Source organism: Mustela erminea, chromosome 5 (genome assembly GCF_009829155.1).
Source record: "Mustela erminea isolate mMusErm1 chromosome 5, mMusErm1.Pri, whole genome shotgun sequence".
Lineage (NCBI taxonomy): Eukaryota > Metazoa > Chordata > Mammalia > Carnivora > Mustelidae > Mustela > Mustela erminea.
Genome location: NC_045618.1, coordinates 51,612,183 through 51,632,877, shown reverse-complemented (window position 1 = coordinate 51,632,877; position 20,695 = coordinate 51,612,183). Strand labels below are relative to the sequence as shown.

The following is a 20,695-nucleotide window of genomic DNA, read 5'->3' as shown; positions in this document are numbered from 1 at the left end:
ATGATCCTTCCAATTCCCATGCCTCTTCCTTCTACCTTTGACTGTTTTAAACAAACTCTGGAACAGAGATATATGCAGATGTTGGCTGCTAAGGAAAGGAAGTATATGTGTGTGTGTGTGTGTGTGTGTGTGTGTGTGTGTAAGGACTAAACTGAAATCTTTTGATTTACAGCAGATACAGAGAGAAATCTTTTTAAAAAGTTGATTTGGTAAACATATACATTATGAAATTCTCCCTACAATCAGGCTAATTAATAAATTTATCACCTCATATAAGGATTCCTTTGTGTGTGTGGTAAGAACACTTAGGATTCATCCTGTTAGCAAATTTCAAATGTATAGTAGTGTATTGCCACCTGTCAAAAAAATTTAACTGAGTAAATTTTTAAAAAATGACTTTCTTTTTAAAAAAGTTTATTTGCTTTTAATAATCTTTACACCCACAACCCGGAGATCAAGAGTCACACTCCTCTGACTGAGCCAGCCAGGTACATGTTAACTGAGTAAATTTTTAAGAGCTTATTGGCTTTATTCAGTGTCGTGGGTCAGGCAGCATCCGATCTAGCAGAGAGAAAGGAGCTCCAAGGAGCTGTACAGAATGAGACATTTTTAGGCAGGAGGAAGCAGGAACAGCGATGAACTACTAGGCAAAACAGCAGATCCAGTTTTGCGAAGTTACTTTCCTTTACGGAATGGCAGGGATCTATCAGGCAGATTATCTAACTACTGCTGAACAAGCAGGTCCCGGTTTCTGGGAGAGTCAAAACTGGAGTTAAGTCTCAGTTTGGTAATGTGGGGCTTAGCACAAGGAACTCCATTTTGAGTTTTAACATGACTACAGTCACTATGCTATACATCAGATCTCCAGAATTTATTCAGCTGCTAAACTGAAATTTGGCCAACATTTCCCCATTTCTCCTATCTTCCAAGCCCCAAGTAACCACTACTGTACTCTGCTTCTGTGAGTCTGACTATTGTAGATTCCACATATAAGCGAGATCAGACAGTATTTGTCTTTCAGTGTCTGACTTATTTCACTCAACATAATGTCCACCAGGTCCATCCATGTTGTCCAAAATCACAGGATTTCATTCTCTTTTAAGGCTGAATAACATTCCATTGTGTGTTTATACCTTATTTTCTTTAGCCATTCACCATCCCTAACCATCAGGGAAATGCAAATCAAAACTGCAATGAGATATCATCACATATCTGATAAAGGATGGCTATCATTAAAAAAAAAAGATAAGAAGTGGTATAAGTGTACCATTAAGTGCCTGACAATAAGCTTTTGACTGCCAAGGCATCTTTTTCAAAGACATCCCTCAAATACACACATTGCTGGCTGTACAGCTAGCTAAGAAGGGATGTCATCCCACCCATGATGCATCCTCTTTGGCTCTGGGTGACCTAGATAACTGAACATTTGTGTGACCCCCCCCTTTTCTTTTCCCATGCTTTCATTCCCACTCTTATGTTTTAAATTCACCAATAAAAAGTGAAACCTCAAAATCCTGGGGATCCCACCATTGACTCCAATAAAGGCAGAGCCCCAAGTCTGTGCACTCTTTCACTACTCAAGACATCACTTTGGCTGTGCCATATACCTTCCCGAATATATGAGGCTTATTAGCCTCATTTTTTCAAAACTCCCTGAGGGGTTGCTGAGGTGTATCTTGCAATCAACCTAAGAGCCACAAGGGTCAGTCCAGCCACAAGATCAGCTCTGGATGGGAAAACGTCTGTGGGGCTGATCACGAATAGTGAGGGCAATGTACATGCTGTAGTTGATGGCATCACTCTCCAATACTTCAGGCTAACACAAGACATTGAGGATACTGAGAAAAGAGAACCCTGTTATGCTATTGGTGGGAACGTAAAAATGGTGTAGCCATTATGGAAACCAGTATGGAGAGTCCTCCAAAAATTAAACATAGAAGTACTGGGGCACCTGGGTGGCTCAGTCAGTTTAGTGTCTGTCTCTTGATTTTGGCTCAGGTCATGTTCTCAGGGTGGGGAAATCAAGGTCCATATTGGAAGATCAAGCCCCGTGCTCATTGGGGTGTCTCCTTGGGATTCTTTCTCTCTCTCACTCTCTTGCTATGCCCTTCCCCCACCCCAAATAAATATATAAATCTTAAAAAAAAATATTGAACTACCATATATGATCCAGCAATCCTAATTCTAGGTGTTTATACAAAGGAATTGAAATAAAGATCTCATAGAGATATCCACGTCCCTATGTTCATTGAGGCATTGTTCACAGTAGCAAGATAAGGAAATAGCCAAGAAGACCACCAACAGAAAGAAATCTCTCTCTTTTTTTTAAGTTGTATTTATTTAGGTCACCATTACACCCAGGTGGGGCTTGAACTTGCGACCGACAGTTGCATACTCCTCCGACTGAGCCAGCGAGTTGCCCCCAGAAGTGAAGAAATTGTTAAATCTCAGTGGCAGGTTAGTGAAAATAAAGATGTTATTTTTTTTCCCTCCCTGTGAAAATTAATAAAAGGAAACCTGGTTTAGAATGGCAGTGGAGGCCAGCAGGGGGCGCCCTCATGCCCTATCACTCACCAATTACAGATCTAACAGGAAAAGACTACTTTGCAAGGCAAACTACTTTATAAGTCCAGCAGGAAGATAGGCTCCCCGACCCTGCTCTTAACTGTCCAGCCAATTTAGTCCGTCACAACCCAGCCAAAGCAAAGCGACCACACTTCCCACTCTCTATTTATTCCAATGGACTTTCTGTTTGTAACAGCCTTCCAAACTTTTTCCTTTCCTCTAGAAAAAAGTGTTCTCTTTGTTCAGGCACTTGCCTACAGTTTTGCTATAGCTTGCTTGTGCCTGATTGCAGTTCTCTGCTATTCTGAATAAGCCAATTTTTTGCTGGTAAAATTACCTGAAGATTTATTTTTTGAGGTTAATAACCCCATAGCAGTTCATGACCCTGTCAGTTCCTTCCATGGAGTCCTTGGAAGGCCATGGATTCCAGCTTCAGACACCTTAAAACATTATTATAGTCTGCATGAGGACATCTATCTATTATGGTTTTGAGAAACAGTGTACCAAAACACTGAAAAAAATGGAATGATGGGAGGTGCCTGGTTGGATCAGTGGGTTAAACCTATGCCCTCGGCCCAGGTCATGATCTCAGGGTCCTAGGATTGAGCCCTGCATTGGGCTCTCTGCTAAGCAGGGAGCCACCAACCTGCCTCTCTGCCTACTTGTGATCTCTCTCTCTCTGTGACAAATAAATAAACAAATAAATAAATAATTGAATGATGGTTAACAAAAGGAAATATCAAGGAATTAATAGAGAGGAGTTAAAGTCAAGGAAAATGCTAAAGAAAGAATAGAAGTAACAAATGATTTTAAATTTAAATTCAAGGGATAATATCTCTTTAGGAACTCAAATTAGAAGCCACAACCCAAGCAGAGTCTGTTACAGAAGCTGGTAGACAGAACTCGAGGAAGGAGGTCAGCTCAACAGCTCTCAGAAACAAGGGTTAACTGACATACCTGGGCTACTTGGTAGTTGATTTCTGCAGAGATAAAGGGATATGTTCATACCAGTCAGTTTGGGGTGCTTCCTGATGACTTCATTTCAGAAAAGCCTTAGAGCTTATGGCTGAGCTCATAGTTGAATTGTTGGATGTCTGCTTAAGGTTTACAATGGTTTGTCTTCCACATCAAAAGTAGAATACCACATTTATTTCAGAAACACTGGGTTTACCAGCTAAAACTGGCAATTACTGGGGTAGATCAACCTTATGATGATATTATAAATAATATAGATCAACATTAACACTTTATTATTTACAAAATTACTTTCACATGCATTGCTTCCTTTGATTCTCAAAATTCCTGGCTGAATTCCTATAATACACTGTAAAATAAGATGCCTTGGACACCAGTGGATTTCTCTCTGAGCTTGCCCCTTCTCATGTCAGCCCTCCTAGCTTCTCTCTGCTGCCTTTCTCTGCACTCACTGGGTCACTGCCTGGTTTAGTTGTTCAGTGGATCCCATGAACTTGTTAGGAAGGGCTGTGGGTATAGGGTCACGTGATGGCCATCTTAATTTTTCTCAGAGTCATCTTTCAAGTCCTCCAAACCCAGGTGCCCATAATTCCTGTCTTTATACTCTCCTTCTTTACCCCAAAATACCAGAGGGTATTTGGATTTATGAAGTGTGATCTGAGACAACCTGTAGAGAGCAAGATGGAGTCTCTCATGTCAAGCAGTCTCTGTGTCAAGCAGTGGCCTGTGTCAAGCCATGACACAGTAGGTACTGTAGCTAGGAGATATTCCCTGGGACCAGTGTTGCTGACACCCCAGAACTAATAAGGAGCAGAACCAGAAAAGGTTTCCTAGGGCCTGAGACAGATTCAATCCCTTTAGAAAGAGGAGGATTTGGCAACACAATGTCAGACTCTTCAGACCTGAGCCCTTGATGTCTGATGACTTACAAAAGGCAACTGCCCCCGAAGATTCTGCCCATTGATCTCCAAACAGAACCAAGATCCTTCCCTGATGGATCATAGGAAGCAGTGTGGCCAGAGCTGACCAGGACACGACCGAGGCCTTATCTCAACTGTGCGCCCACAGACTAACTTTGAGTTTGGTTTGTTAACTTACTACAGCCTTCTGTTATCTTTTTCTGCTGTGGTTTGTCTTGTGTCCTGCTCTGTGTGCTGTGTAAGAAGCCAAGTTGAATCACATGGTGAAATGTCATTGAGCTGGAAATCTTGAACCTGCTTTCTAATTGTGAGTTAACTTTACTTTATGGTTAACTAAAGCTTTCATTGTGGAAAGAAAAAACTAATGGGAGGACCTTCATAACGTGGTCATGACATAACCCCCATCCAGTCTATCAGCATATGAGTCCCTGTTATTCAAGGAATGCTTGACTTGAGATGGGTTTTTGTATAGAAACACCAGTGCTTTCAATAAATGCCAGTATTTCTCTATCTAATCCTGATGACATATTTCCCATCCAAGGAGAGAATCAGGAGACTATACATCAGTATGGCATTGTTACTAATATGCTTTGAAGGGAAGTTCTGGGCATAAACAGAACATTCTGACTAAAAAACAGAAAACAACAATTTCCCTCTGTCCACTATGAAAGGTGAAATAAAATAAAGTCATTTATGGGGATTTGGCTTTCTCAGTTGATAAAGCAGGTGACACTGATCCTAGGGTCATGAGTTTGAGCCCCACATTAGGGGTAGAGTTTACTCCAAAACAAAAATTAAGTCCTTATGTCAAGGGGGTTTAAAATGAAACAGGGAGGTCATTAAGGAGGTGGTCCTTATGCATATCTTCCCTGGGTGGAATCATGAATTTTGAACTGGGCCAAACAAAAAAAAGGCTCTAAGATCTCAGGGGGAACACTTACAACTTGCTACAATATCTATTGGACTTTGCATAGTGATTGTCTTAGCAACAAATTATGTTTAGCCAAGATGAGTTTTCTGGCACCAACTCAATCAAAATTCTTTGGAAACCATGTATAAGAGCATTTCCCCTTGGGGCTCCTGGGTGGCTCAGTCTGACAGTCTGTTATGGCTCAGGTCATGATCCCAGGGTCTTGGAATGAACAAATGTCAGGAAACAACAAATGTTGGCAAGGATGCAGAGAAAAGGGAACTCTCTTACACTGTTGGTGGGAATGCAAACTGGTGCAGCCACTCTGAAAAACAATATGGAGGTTCCTCAAGAAGTTAAAATAGAGCTACCTTATGACCCAGCAATTGCACTACTAGGTCTGTGCCCCAAAGACATAAATGTAGTGATTCAAAGGGGCACTTGCACCCCAATATATCTATCAGCAATGTCCATAATAGCTAATCTAGTGAAAGAGCCCAGATGTCCATCAACAGATGAATGGATAAAGAAGATGTGGTATATATACACAATGGAATATTACCCAGTCATCAGAAAAGTTGAAATATTGCCATTTACATCAACTTTGTTGGAACTGAAGGGTATCATGTTGAGCAAAATAAGTCAATTGGAGGAAGAAGATTATCATATATTTTCACTTATATGTGGAATATAATAAATAGTGTAGAAGATCATAGGGGAAGTGAGGGAAAACTGAATGGGAAGAAATCAGAAGGGGAGACAAACCATGAGAGACTCTTAATCATAGGAAACAAGGTTTCCTTGAAGGTTGCTGGAAGGAAGGTTGGTGGGGGCATGGGGTAACAGGGTGCTGGGCATTAAGGAGGGCGCGTGGTATGATGAGCACTGGGTGTTATTTGCAACTGATAAATTACCAAACTCTGCTTCTGAAACTAATGATGTCTTATATGTTGGCTAATTGAATTTAAAATTTAAAAATCATTTCTTGTGATTTATAGAGTCATCTCTCTCTTTCTGGTACTAAAAGAGAGATATACTTACGATAAATGACCTTTTCCTAAAACAGCTAGTCTTCTGAAGGTCCTAGAAACTTTGCTCCCAAATTCCCTAGAGACTAACAGTATCTCTAACCTCCTCCCAACTGGAAAGTATAAAATGGGCCACTCCTCATGACTCCAGTGCAGTTCTTTCTGCCCATGGGTCCTGTCCTCATACTTTAATGCATGAAAGATGTCTCAAGAATTTGCATGAATTTGTCTTTTTTTTTTTTTCATGAAAAGTTGTCTCAAGAGTTCTTTCTTGGCTGTCATTTCCAAAACCCAACCAATTGCTACATCTCAAGGATTTTAAGAGAAAAAAATTTAGAGTGGATTCATGCCCATTGGGCCCTGGTCTCCAGCTCACCCAAGGATCCAGCTTTTTCCCAAGACTGATCCTTCTTTATTTTTTCATAATGTAGTTACTCAAAGATTCATTCAAAATATCCCTACCCCATTCCTACAGTGATTTAAAATATATTCCCCTTAGGGTAACTAAAATAGTGGTAGCTCAATTTGTGGTGATTTGCAACCAAAAGAAATTTTTTTTAAAGATTTTTATTTTTTTGAGAGATAGTGGGGGAGACAGAGAGAACATGAGCAGGGGGAGGAGCAGAGGGAGAGGGAGAAGCAAACTCCCCACTGAGCAGGGAGCCCAATGCAGAACTTGATCCCAGGACATTGGGATCATGACTTGAGCTGAAGACAGATGCTTAACCCACTGAGTCACCCAGGCACTCTCCCATCAGATTCTTCCCATCGATGTCCAAACAAGGGGTAGAGTGAAAAGGGCAAAGATGATAATTAATCATGCACAATGCTCAAGAGGTGTGTAAAACATGACTAAGCAGGGAACAAAACAGAATGTGAAGCTAAGTTCATAATACACCTAGTTTAAGTGTAGTGGTGCTTATGCTTTCAAAACAGGCCCAGGAACCAAGTGTCCTGCCTCATTATCAAAATTCAAAATTAGGGATGCCTGGGTAGCTCAGTCAGTTAGATGTTTGCCTTCAGCTCAGTTCAGGATCCCGGGGTCCTGGGATTGAGTCCTGCATCAGGCTCTTTGCTCAGTGTGGAGCCTGCTTCTCCCTCTGTCCCCTCCCCTTGTGCATGCATGCTCTCTCTGACAAATGAATAAATAGAATCTTTTTTAAAAAAAAAGTTGGACCTTTTGGGGAAAAAATCAAAATTAAACAACAAAAATTCAGCCGAGCAAATTTCAAGATCTAATTCATTTTATTCAATGATTCATGAATGGGGCAGCAGCCCACATAACAGGTAGAAAGGAGCTCAAAAGAGCTATAGGAAAGGGAAGGCTTTTATAGGCAGAGCTATGGGGCAAGGAAATTTTAGCAAAAGAAAAGAAAGGATTGTTTGAGGCAAGGTCAGCTTCCTTTAGGGGGAAGAATGGGGGCTTATCATGCCACTGAGCTCCTCTTCCTTTGGGGAATGGAAAGAGCCCATGTGACAGATTATCTCCTTGGTGTGGACCAGAAATTTCCTAACTGACCAGTTGAGATGACATTTCTGGGGAAGGTTAAAACCACAGTTTGGTCAGTATGAAGCCCCACCCTGGTGATTTGTCCTAGCAAAAATGACTCTCTCTTGAGCTTGTGGTGCTCTTTGTCAGATTCCTAAATTTCCATTCCAGACACAGGAGGACACGTTCTTATTTCCCCCAGTAGTCTTATTGTAGGAAAGTTGTAAGTCCAAGGATAGAAGTCAATTTGGTTACTGAAGGAATTGTAGTCCATTTAGAAGGAAGGAGGGAAAGCCACTGTGTGAATGTGTATTTAGTAAGAGCCATGCTGCCTCAAGGAGCTGCAGTAATGAGCAGAGCACGGGGACAGCAAATCTGAAGGGGTGTGTGTGTGTGTGTGTGTGTGTGTGTGTGTGTGTGTGTTTAAGATTTTATTTATTCATTTGACAGAGAGAGATCACAAGCAGGCCGAGAGGCAGGCAGAGAGAGAGGAGGAAGCAGGCTCCCTGCTGAGCAGAGACCCCTGATGCGGGGCTCGATCCCAGGACCCCGGGATCATGACCTGAGCCGAAGGCAGAGGCTTTAACCCACTGAGCCACCCAGGCACCCCATGTGTTTGTTTGTTTTTTGAGATTTATTTCTTTTTATTTTAGAGAGAGAGCAGAGCAAGAGGGGGAGAGGGAGAGGGAAAGAGAATTCCAAGCAGACTCCCCACTGAGCACTCAATCTCATAACCCTGAGACCGGGGACTTGGCTGAAAGGAAGAATGTGTTTGTGGCTTCACCGACTGTGCCACCTAGGACCCTAGATCTGAAGTTTTCAAATTGAATTTACTCTTCAAGTACACTTTTGTATAATCATAATGTAACTTAATAATTATAATAGAATGCAGTGGGTGATGGATAAATGAAGGCTGAAACTTAGTCCTGTGCCTTAGAGGGGAAAGCTCAGAGGAGAGGATATCTGAGCACAGCCTTGAAAGATGGTTAAGTAACCAAACAGATGAGGTTAGAAAGAGTATTCTGGGCAAAGAAACAACACCTGTAAAACTGTGAAATTTAAGCTTTAATTTTTTCTAAAAGTAAAACATGTGGCTATCATGAAAGATTAAATATAAACTCAGGTCATTGAATAAACTCATAAATAAACCCTACTTATTCAGCTAGTGAATTAATAATAAGGAAAACTGTAACATGGTAAAACAGTTCAAATGTGATCTTGGCTTATAGAAAATTATACTCTTTAAAAATTTTTTTAATTAACATACAATATATTATTTGCTTCAGGGACACAGGCCTGTGAATCATCAGGCTTACACATTTCACAGCACTCACTATAGCACATACCCTCTCCAGTGTCCATAACCCAGCCACCCTATCCTGCCCCCCGTCACCCCCAGAAACCCTGTTTGTTTCCTGAGATTAAGAGTTACACATCAACAGAAAATTATATTCTCTGCTGGACAAAATTCATGTGCAGTGTGGTGAACAGGAACTATCTGGGCACTTATCAGTTTGGACAATTTCATTTGTATCTTGCAAGTCAAGCCAAGGTATACACCTCTATAGTGTCAGCTCATCCCCTGGAGAAATGCTGAAGAACCCCTGACACCCCAGTGAAAGGACACAATGTGATCTCTTTGGTCCACTTCCAAGTTGTGGATAGTTTTCTCCTCAGCAGATATGAGAAACTTACAACTTATAGAGTTCCTTATGATGGGCGTGAAAAGAAGGGAGTCGTAAGATAGTCTGACCTAGCAACTGGACAAAAAGTAAAAGACATTACATGTCCGAACTGATGAATGGGCTAAGGGTTGGAAGCCATTTTGACAACCAGGTAGCTCTGCAGAAATAAAACTAAACCTCACAAAATAAAACTAAACCTCACAAACCTTACAAAACTAAACATGGAGCTCATCAGGTAGCATCAGTCTCTGACTCACTGTTCTGACCCTTACCTTGTCAGGTGCCTGACACAGAAAGACCTCAGCAACCAGAGAAAAGGGAGTGTTCTAAGAGGTCTGAATATGGCTGATAATTTTGTTTGGGTAAAGATACTAATCTTCTGTTATTTCAGTGACAAGAATTTGACACTATTCTTTTTCCATTCAGCAAGCATATAAAAGTCTAGAGAAGGAACAGACCAAATAGCAGGCCTTTGACTAATCTCCTTCCAGCCAGGCAGCAGTGTGCAGAAGACACAGACGTGTTTCATCAGAGACCCCACAATGAACACATCAAATGCCTTGAATTTGCTTTAGGATTGTAGGGCTGGAACAAGGACTAAGCCAACCACCAGGGTCCATTCCTATCACAGGGTGCTTCTGACAGAGTTCAGGACATGCTACTCCAGAACCTGGAAACTTGGCAAATTCAATCTTTTAAGCTGAAGAAATTTGTGAAAGGACAGAGGTACGAAGGACTTACTGACCTTTGCTGAAGCAGATCATAAAACCTTCCTGGAAGAGGGTTTAGCTCATACACTTTATTCTATCACATCTTTCCACCACTTTCCACCTTTCATCAAACCTAGCATACAGACACAGGTTTGACCACTTCATTGGGGGGCTTCATTACCTTAGGAAGTTTCCCCTGTTACTTAAACCTATGTGAAATAAATGTGCATGCTTTTCTCTTGTTAATTTGTTCTTTTGTTATGGGGGCCCAGCTGAGAACTTAGAAGGGTAGAAGGAATGGATATTTTTCCTCCCCTACACTTGTAAGTGTGGCGATAAAGAGAGATAGGGAGGAGAGGTAGACTCTCCCAGTTGTGTCCTCTGCAATCTGTCTTGCACTTTACTTGGGGTAGCAAGACAGTCATTCACCTGCCTGAATTAAGACAAGTGGAAGCTTTGTTTTAGGAATCAGGCAGAAGGCCAGTCTTGAGAACTTGAGCACTGGGTGAAAAATCAGTGTCAGCTAAGAAAAATGGTTCTCCACTAGGAATGGGTATGAGATTCACTGTGGAGCTCATCAAACACAGACATGCAAAGAGTCTGTTTCAGGAGACCTGGAATCTAGTCTTTCTTTTCTTTCTTTCTTTCTTTTTTTTTTTTTTTTTTTTAAAGATTTTTAAATTTTTATTTCTTTGACACAGAGAGAGAGATCACAAGTAGGCAGAGAGAGGGAAGCAGGCTCCCTGCTGAGCAGAGATCCAGATTTGGGGCTCAATCCCAGGACCCCAGATCATGACTTGAGCTGAAGGCAGAGGCTTACCTCCTGAGCCACCCAGGCGCCCTGAATTTAGACTTTCTTAAAAGTCTTAGGCGCTTCTGATGAGAGGGGTCAGGGTTGGGAACTCCTGACCAGGCACAGGGGTAATCTGATACTGTTTTCCTCTTCTGGTAGGCTCAGGGTGCTGTCAAGTTGTGGGACTGCAGAGGGAAGTGGGGTGTGTGTGGCTGTAGAAAAGGGTGGATGAGGGTTAGGCAAAGAGACAGTTTGTTTTGTTTTAATTAAGTATGCTTAATTCTTCAGAACGGTTTTAGGTTTGCAGAAAATTTGGGGAGAAAGCATAGAAAATTCTCATATGTTTCTCCTTTCCCCTCTCTCCTATCCACGCAGCCTACAGTTTTCCTGTTGATAACTTCTTGCTTTAGTGTGGTCCTTTTCCTATAATTGATGAGCCAATATTGATTATGATTAACTAAAGTCCACAATTTAATTAGGATCAATTCTTTGCATTATATAGTTCTAGGGGTTTTGATAATGCATATCACTATAAGAGAGGAAACTGTTTTCCTCAGGTCTCTTATGGTTCCTGGCTGGGTCTGAAAATTGAACTGACAGAAATGAATAGGAGAAAAGCATACAAATTTGATAAATTTTTACATGTTCATTCTCTTCACAAGAGAATGAAGACCTGAAGAAGTGCCAGAGTAGGAAGCATTTGTGCCTTTTAGACAAAGAACACGTACATATGTGAAGAATTCACAAGATAAAGGAATTTGGTCTATGGGTAGTAAATGGTGAAGAAGTAACTAGAAAGAAAAGAACTCATTTAACAAGGTTTGTTTGCAAATTCCTGTGGTACCACCTCTGACTGGTAAGAGTTTGTCTCCAGGAAAAAAAAAAAAAAATTATTTCCTGCCTTTAGGCAAAAAAGGGACAAACTTTTCTGCATTTACTGATTCTTAACTGTCTTCAGTGCAAAATAATTTTTATGTCGAAGAACCATAGTTTGGAATGACATAGTCTGCTTTCCTTCAGCATGGACAAGGACTAGTTCCTCATTTTTTTACATTTTCTTAAACTTCTTTACATTTTCTTAAACTTCCTTCATGAGAGTTTTGCAGTGTTCTCCATATTGATCTTATTCAAAGTTGCAGGTTGTCAGCCCATGCTCTGTCCTTAGCAAGCCTTCTGCTCCCTCATCAGCTCCCTCTTTGAGATGCCCTTACCATTCTCTTCACCTAACTTCTAATTAATCCTCAAAACTCAGTTCAGTGTTGTGGCCTTATCTCTACCAGGTCCTCATAGCCCCTTAGCATCTCCTCCACCACAGCTGAAAGAGCTATTTATAGTTATTGTATACAATGTATTTGTCTATTTATCTGATAATCTCTTTCATTGGATCATGAGCTTCTGAATCTGAGTAGCCCAGTATCTGGCCCAGTAAAATTACACGTAAATTAATTCATTCAAATTTGTTGTTGGAACTCAAATCATTAACAGATAAATGGCAATCACCATATCAAATTTTCATGGTGTGTTTTCTCTTAAAGAACTGAAACCACAAAGCTTCAAAACACTAAAGCTTAAGATCAGGAAGGAAGCTCTCCACCCATATCAGGAAGTCAGTACTTCCTCAAAACTTCTTTGAGGAAGTTATCACTTCTCCTTTGCTCCTTTAAGGAGGCTTGGTCTTCCTGCATCTGAAGGGATACTGGCTTTAAACAGTGAGTTGGAGGGTGTGGGTCTCATCTGCTCTGTGCACAAGAAGGGCATCTTCCAAGCCCTAGGTTTCCCTTTCCTCTTTCCTAGGGCTCAGAACCCTTCCACGCTTGCATACCTGGCAGAGGAACAGCAGACAAAAGTCTCTGAGCCTGGGAATAATCACGGCTTCTGTCCTCAGCCAGAGCCCCAACAAGGAGACCAGGTAAGAGAAGAAGCCTGGGGGCTGGGGAGAGTAGAGCCGTGACAATGGCCAGAAGGTCCAGGTCACATAGATGGAGGAGATATATTCCAGGAGGGAGGAGGGAATAAACAAGTTTCTCTTTGCATAAGCCCAGGACAAAGAGAAGAATGGGATTTGCCAGTCAGAGAAAAGGTCATCTTAACTCACATTCCTCCTCCCTGGGCTTCAGGTCCTTCTTAGAATTGTTAAGACTCACATCAGAAAGAAGAGGGTTTAAACAACAAGAAAGGGACCAATGAAATCTTAAAAGGCATGGTTATAAATGATCATTTTGCTCTTATGACCTCTACTATTATCATTCTCTCACTTTTTTCCCTCTTCCTACACAGAAGAGATGATGCTGGATCTTCTGGGACCCTTTCCTCTCCTCCTGTTGCTGCTGGGATCATGGGGACCAGTGCATCCACTTGGTGCTTGGGCTCAACCCCCAACCAGGGCTCAATGGTTTGCCATTCAGCATATAAGTACAGGTCCCGTCCAATGCAACATGGCAATGCGTCGTGTCAATAATTATAATCAGCGCTGTAAGCCTCAAAACACCTTTCTGCATGACACCTTCCAGAACGTGGCTGCTACCTGTCTTTTGCCCAACAGGACCTGCAAGAATGGCCAGAATAACTGCCACCAGAGTGCAAATCGTATTGGCATGACTTACTGCAGTCACACTGGAGGGACATACCCCAACTGCCGCTACAGTACTACTCCCCAGAACCAGTTCTACACTGTTGCCTGTAACCCCCGTAAGCCGGGCGACCCTCCCTATCCTCTAGTTCCTGTGCACTTAGATTAAGACTGAGATTTCCATGGGCACTTGGGTGGCTCAGTCCTTAAGCATCTGCCTCTGGCTCAGGTCATGGTCCCATAAATAAATAAATATCTTAAAAAAAAAATGCCAGGGTTTCCAAGGTTCCCATTACTTCCTCTCTCCCTTGGTACTTGTTCTTTTATGGTCTCTTCTGCTTTTCTTTTCCTTTGTTGATTTCCATGGTTCCCATAGAAGAAAGAAGAAGGGGACTGGGAGAATTAGAGGACCAAGATTCAAGACCAGAATTGGGACAAAAATAAACAGGATTCTTTTCCGCTTTGGAGCTCTGTGTGTTTTGAGGGAAGGGAATAGGGAAGAGGGCAAAGAAAGACCCAGGCCCCCTATTTTTAATCTTGGAACTTCTGCCAAGCTTTGTTGCATTGTGTTCTCAGCAATAAAATCACTTTCTGTTGCATTGTAATGACCTTGATGTGTGTGTTTGGGATCCCTTTCACAAATTGTCAGCCTGGGGCCATCTTGATTGCATTTACCAGCATTCTCAGGAGAACTATTTGGGCCCAGGTGCCCTTTGAGGTTATTCAGCAACCCAAGGCTTCTGCCACTTCCCTCACCCCTGTGTCTTTTGGACTTTGGAGGAGGAAAGTTCATCATCCCTTCAAACTCTGTTCAAGGCTTTTACGTATTTCCCTAGAAGCCATGGTCTATGTTTGCTTGATAGTACTTCACACACAGGTTTTAACCCTGAGAACTGATGCATCATGCATCTCTACTATTGGTTTCCCTATTTCATCAGATAATGTTTTATTTTTTAAAAGATTTATTTATTTATTTATCTGATAGAGAGACACACACAGTGAGAGAGAGAACACAAGCAGGGGGAGTGGGAGTGGGAGAAGCAGGCTTCCTGCCAAGCAGGGAACCTGATGCGGGGCTTGATCCCAGAACCCTGGGATCATGACCCGAGCTGAAGGCAGAAGCTCAATGACTGAGCCACCCAGGTGCCCCCAGATAACGTTTTAAATATAAGTACTAGTAGGGATAATGATCCACTGTAGCCTTGGAGTCACTTCTCCCATGATCTATTGGAATGCATAGTGAGAAAGCATAGATCAAGGAAAAAAAAAAAGCATTGGGGAACTAAAAACATTCTTGTCTTACCTAAATACTGAAATATTACAGAAATAATGCTGTTTTGGAATAGTTAGTGGATTTAGACACTGAAGGACAGGGAATAAGTTTGGCTGAGGTGCATGTGACTGTCTCAGTGGGTTAAGCTGTTAAGCCTCTGCTCTTGGCTTGTGTCATTGCTGAGGGAGCAGAAGGCTAGTTAAGGACAAAGCACAAGCTGACACCCTGCAAACTCCCTACCTCCCCACTCCTGGTGGGATATGAGTGATATTCTTCCAGGAAGCACCCAATATCTCCTTAATGTTAATGCCTTGTTAGAGGGAAAAACTTTACTTGACAATAGCAGGGCCTCTGGTATCCTTTGAGTCTTCTTTAACATTTCAAAATCCTTTTTGAAATCTCCCTTTTGCTTACCTCCCCCAACTCCCAAGTATATAATCAGCCATCCCTCACAACCCTGGTACAGCAACTTTTTCTGTGCACAATTTCTGTCCCCATGCTTTAATAAAACCATCATTTTGCACCAAAGACATCTCAAGAATTCTTTCTTGGCCATTGGCTCTGGACCTCACCCCACCAAACCTCACCTATATTCCAAAACCCCATCATCTGGCATCCAGACTTGGGGGTTTGAATCTGCTCGTCTGGACTCTGAGCTTGAGTGCAAACTTGGCGAAAACCTTCTCTTCCCTTCCTTTACTCTCCCTTCAGGGGCTCTCTGGCTTTACTGGAAAATTTTCATGTCAATTGCTCAGGCAGTAAACCTTTAGCCCCTGGCTACCCTATGGGGAGGAGAAAGCCTCTCTTTTGTCTGCAAGTTAGTCCCGTGGCCGGGATGGTAATAAGACCTAGAAACTTGATGCCCTCTCTTTATTCCTGTCCTTATACAAAGCTGTGTTGGGCATGGGACAGCCACCTAAGTCACCAGGGACGGCTGCCAATTTTAAGACTCCCATGGGAGGTTTCCTCCTGATTCATCTAATGTGATTCCTTCCACATCCCTGGTCACTTCTGGCTGGGGGAACTCCACAGGGAGCTGCCCCAAACCAGTATCCAATGGAATTAAAACCCAACTGGGGACCATTTCCTAGGGTAGTTGGCTATATGGACTACATGTGTTGGAATGTCACTTAGGCCACAGTGGATTTCTATCTTTCCTGTTTTCCATCAATGTCCTCTACTAAATACTCAAGTCACAAAATTGGGTAATTTCCCCTTGTAAAACTTTTCTAGTCTTCTCCATGAATTAAAAATGGCAGGGCAATAAAGCAGCTTTGAGGCATAGGATGGCACAGTATTTTGGTTTATTCACCAGGCAAGCATCTGTAGCCTGGGACATCATGGCGAAGGGAAGGGGGCCAGTATCTTTCCCTGGGGACTTTTAGGGCAGGAATGCCTTCCTTATAAGGCAGAATGTGATCAATAGCAATCTTCTGTTTGAGAGATACCTCCAGTCTCTTTTGACACACAGAGCCTCTGACATATCCTGTTGTGGGATGCCACCCAGGAGTCGGGGGTGGAGGATGGGGGGTAGGGGTGGGATTTTGGTAATGGACCTTCTCTACTTTTTCAGTAGTGTGGACTCTGTGGGCTTCTTCTTCACTCCCCAAAGACTCTCCTTTCATGTCTTCTTAACCCACTGAAAACAATTTGGATTGCAAAATTTAGAAAAGGACTGATCTTCTGTACACTGCCTGGCTACAGTGGATCGATCAATTAGATCTCTTCTGCAGAAAACAAGGCAAATAGACAGAGGCACCCTAGGTCTATCCAGGCTTTCAGGGCTCTAAGTCAGGACCCAGACCTAAAGGCCTCTTGCAGAATGTATTTGGCTAGTAAAAATCCTTCCTGAAAAATTGGATAATTATCTAAACAGGCCTCCTCCAAGTAAATCTAGGTTGCTGGAGGAAACACAGTCTTTCCCAGAGAAAGGGAATTCTTGACTCTCTTTCTCTCTCACTGTCCCTCCTAATAAATGTGGGGGCTTCTCCCTCATTCATTCATTTCCCAGGTTAATGGGAAGCCATTAACTGGAGCCAACTGTGGTTAGTCTACCTCCTGATGGGGATTTTAAGGAATATTATCAATCAGCTGCTGAAACTCTGTTTTGAGGAAATTCCTAGTCTTCTCTGGCCCAACATGAACTGCCTATTTCCCCCTGGTGGGAAAACATGGCGTTTGCTCCAGCGTTGGAGCTGCTGAGCTCTAGAACTGGGAACCTTTTCTCTGCCTTCTGGCAGCACTTTGCCTCTCTGCCTCTCTGTCCCCCTCCTCCTGTTTCTGCAATATCTTGGGTACAGCCTGCATAGCTTTTTCCTATACCATCCTTGGTGCCTCCTGCACCATTGGCTCCCCCTTCCCCCCTCACTATCAAGGGGTAAAGAAGAGCACACCCTGAACCTAACACCACCCACTACAGATTTCTCCACCAGTATCTCCAGTAAAAATTGACAGTGGGGAGCAAGTAGACTTTTAAAAGAGGATCCAGGTGGAAAATAATTCAGTATTAAAACCAATTTATTTAAGTTTTTTGGTAATTAAGATAGACATGTCTTTAAAGTTATCAACATTAAGTGTGAAACTTTTATTCTAGCAAGGTTTACTAAAGGTCAAATAAGCTCATGTTATCTCTGTTGTAATTTCTTATTAAAAAAATGACCTAAAATGATGGTTAATTTTGTCTGTCTCATGAAAGTTCTCATGGTAATCGTTAAGAAAGATTTCAAAGTCTTTGATAATCTGAAACTTTAAACTTCTGCTTGGATGGTAAATGGGATTAAATTCATTGGACATCTAGGTCTTTCCCAAATAGTATAAAGTGTTAAAGCATTAAGTACAGAATGTAGGTTTGTGCTTTTGACTACTTGTTTCAAAAAACCCTGACAAAACCAAACAAAAAACTAAGGATATTTGAGTCTATTGGTAAACATGCTTTGTGCTTAACTGATTCACAAATTTGCCATCTAAAAAGTTTTGGTGTAACAGTTCACAATTAGTTTACTTCTTAGTTTTCACTAGGGACAAAGGTTTCTAAGAGTGCAAAATTCTGCTAAATGTAATTAAGACTGATGGAAATAACACAAAACAACTCTGTACGTAGAAAGACAGGAGACATGTAAGAAAGATATAAGGAATGGGAGTGTATTTTTGTCGAAGGTAAAAGAAGGTGCTTCTGTCCTAAATAAGATGGTTGTTTGAAGAGAAATGGATTGGGACAAAATCTGAATGCAAAAGAAAGTTGTGGAAGGCTTGTGAAGGAAAATCTTTGGAAAGGAATGTTAGGTGTGGTCATAATAAACTAAGATTAAAATAAAGGGATTTAAAAGTACTCTGGTATAAGATTGAAACTGTCTCTCTGTTCAAAAGATAAAGTTTTCTGCTTATTTATATCATTATGTTCAATTAGGTAATGTACAGTACATCATTAGTTTCAGATGTAATGTTCAACGATTCGTTAGTTGTGTATAACACCCAGTGCTCATCACAACACGTGCCCTCCTTAATACCCATCACCCATTACCCATCTGCTTACTGCCTTCCTTTCTGTAACCCTCAGTTTGTTTCCCAGAGTCCAGAGTCTCTTCATGGTTTGTCTCCCTCTCTGATTTCTTCCCATTCAATTTTCTCTCCCTTCCCCTATGGTCCTCTGCACTATTCCTTATGTTCCACATATGAGTGAAACCATATGACAATTATCTTTCTCTGCTTGACTTATTTCACTTAACATAATCCCCTCCAGTTCCATCCATGTTGATGCAGATGATAACTATTCATCCTTTCTGATGGCTGAGTACTATTCCATTGCATATATGAACCACATCTTTTTTATCTATTCATCTGTTGAAGGACATCTTAGATCTTTCCACAGTTTGGCTATTGTGGATATTGCTAATAGATACATTGGGGTGCACACGCCCCTTCTTTTCACTATATCTGTATCTTTGGGGTAAATACGTAGTAGTGCAATTGCTGGGTCATAGGTAGCTCTATTTTTAATATATCGAGGAACCTCCGTACTCTTTTCCAGAGTGGCTGTACCAGCTTGCACTCCCACCAACAGTGTAAGAGAGTTCCCCTTTCTTCACTTCCTTGCCAACATTTGTTGTTTCCTGTTCCGTTAACTTTTGCCATTCTAACTGGTGTAAGGTGATATCTCATTGTGGTTTTGATTTTTATTTCTCTGATGGTTAGTGATGTTGACATTTTTTCATGTGTCCGTTAGCCATTTGTATGTCTTCTTTGGAGAATTGTCTGTTCATGTATTCTGCCCCTTTCTTTTCTTTCTTTCCTTTTTCTTTTTTTTAGATTTTATTTATTTGACAGAGAGAGAGAGATACTGTGTGTGTGTGTGTGTGTGTGTGTGTGTGTGTGTGTGTACAAGCAGGGGGAGCTGCAGACAGAGAGAGAAGCAGACTCCTCACTGAGGAGGGAGCCTGATGTGGGGCTCGATCCCAGGACCCTGGGATCACCACCTGAGCTGAAGGCAGCCACGTAACCAACAGAGCCACCCGGGTACCCCTTCTGCTTATTTCTTCACTGGATTACTTGTTTTTTGGGCGTTGAATTTCAGAAATTCCTTATAGATCTTGGATACCAGCCTTTATCTGTAATGTCATTTGTAAATACCTTCTCCCATTCTATGGGTTGCCTCTTAGTTTTGTTGACTATTTTATCTTCTGTGCAAAAGCATTTTATCTTGGTAAAATCCCAAAAGTTCATTTTTGCTTTTGTTTCTCTTGCCCTTGGAGACATGTCTTGAAAGAAGAGTAGAGACCAGTGTTGAATTGTACTGCCTAGTTTCTCCTCTGGGATTTTGATAGGTTCCTGTTTCACATTTAGGTTTCTCGTCCATTTTGAGTCTATTTCTGTGTATGGAGTAAGAGAATGATCCAGTTTCATTCTTCTGCATATGGCTGTCCAGTTTTCTCAGCACCATTTATTGAAGAGACTGTCTTTTTTCCATTAGCTAGTCTTTCCTGCTTTGTCAAAGATTATTTGATCATAGAATTGAGGGTCTATTTCTGGGGTCTCTATTCTGTTCCACTGATCTATATGTCTGTTTTTGTGCCAATACCATGTTGTCTTGATAAGCACAAGCTTTGTAACATAGCTTGAAGTTAGGCAATATGATGCCCCCAGCTTTGGTTTTCTTTTTAATATTACCCTGGCGATTGGGGGTCTCTTCTGGTTCATAAAATTTCAGGATTGTTTAATTCCAGCTCTGTGAAAAATGTCGATGGTACTTTGATAGGGATTGCATTGAAAGTGTAGATTGTTCTGGGCAGCAAAAACCTTTTCCTAATGTTTATTCTTCCAATCCATGAGCATGGAATGTTTTCCCATCTCTTTGTGTCTTCTTCATTTTCTTTCATAAGTGTTTTATAGGTTCTAGAGTATAGATCCTTTGCTTTTTTAGTTAGGGTTATTCCTAGGTATCTGATGGTTTTTGTTGTTATTGTAAATGGATTTGATTCCTTAATTTCTTTTTCTTCAGTTGCATTCTTAGTGTATATAAATGCAGCTGATTTCAGTGCATTGATTTTGTATCCCCGCATGTTGCTGAACTGCTATATGAGTTCTATCTGGGAGTGGAGTCTTTTGGGGTTTCCACATAAAGTATCATGTCATCTGCAAAGAGAGAGAGTTTGACTTCTTCTTTGCCAACTGGAATGCTTTTATTTCTTTTTGTTTTCTGATTGCTGAGTCTAGGACTTCTAGGACTATGTTGAACAAATGTGGTGAGAGTGGGCATCCCTGTCATGTTCCTGACTTTAGGGG

General features: G+C 41.5%; 1 protein-coding gene across 2 annotated transcripts in view; it reads left to right on the top strand.

Moving 5' to 3' along the window:
* LOC116590816 (ribonuclease K3-like) overlaps positions 1–14,249 on the top strand; it is a 32,860-nt gene extending 18,611 nt beyond the window's left edge. Inside the window, exons 1-3 of one of the 2 annotated variants that reach the window (XM_032343133.1) lie at positions 12,682–12,784; positions 12,870–12,984; positions 13,353–14,249. In XM_032343133.1, the coding sequence (XP_032199024.1) occupies positions 13,358–13,813 (456 nt within the window). In that variant the 5' untranslated portion in view covers positions 12,682–12,784; positions 12,870–12,984; positions 13,353–13,357 and the 3' untranslated portion in view covers positions 13,814–14,249. Of the gene's footprint in view, positions 1–12,681; positions 12,785–12,869; positions 12,985–13,352 lie in introns of those variants that run through there. The other variant, XM_032343134.1, reaches the window with a different exon arrangement.
* Positions 14,250–20,695: the final 6,446 nt, after the last annotated feature.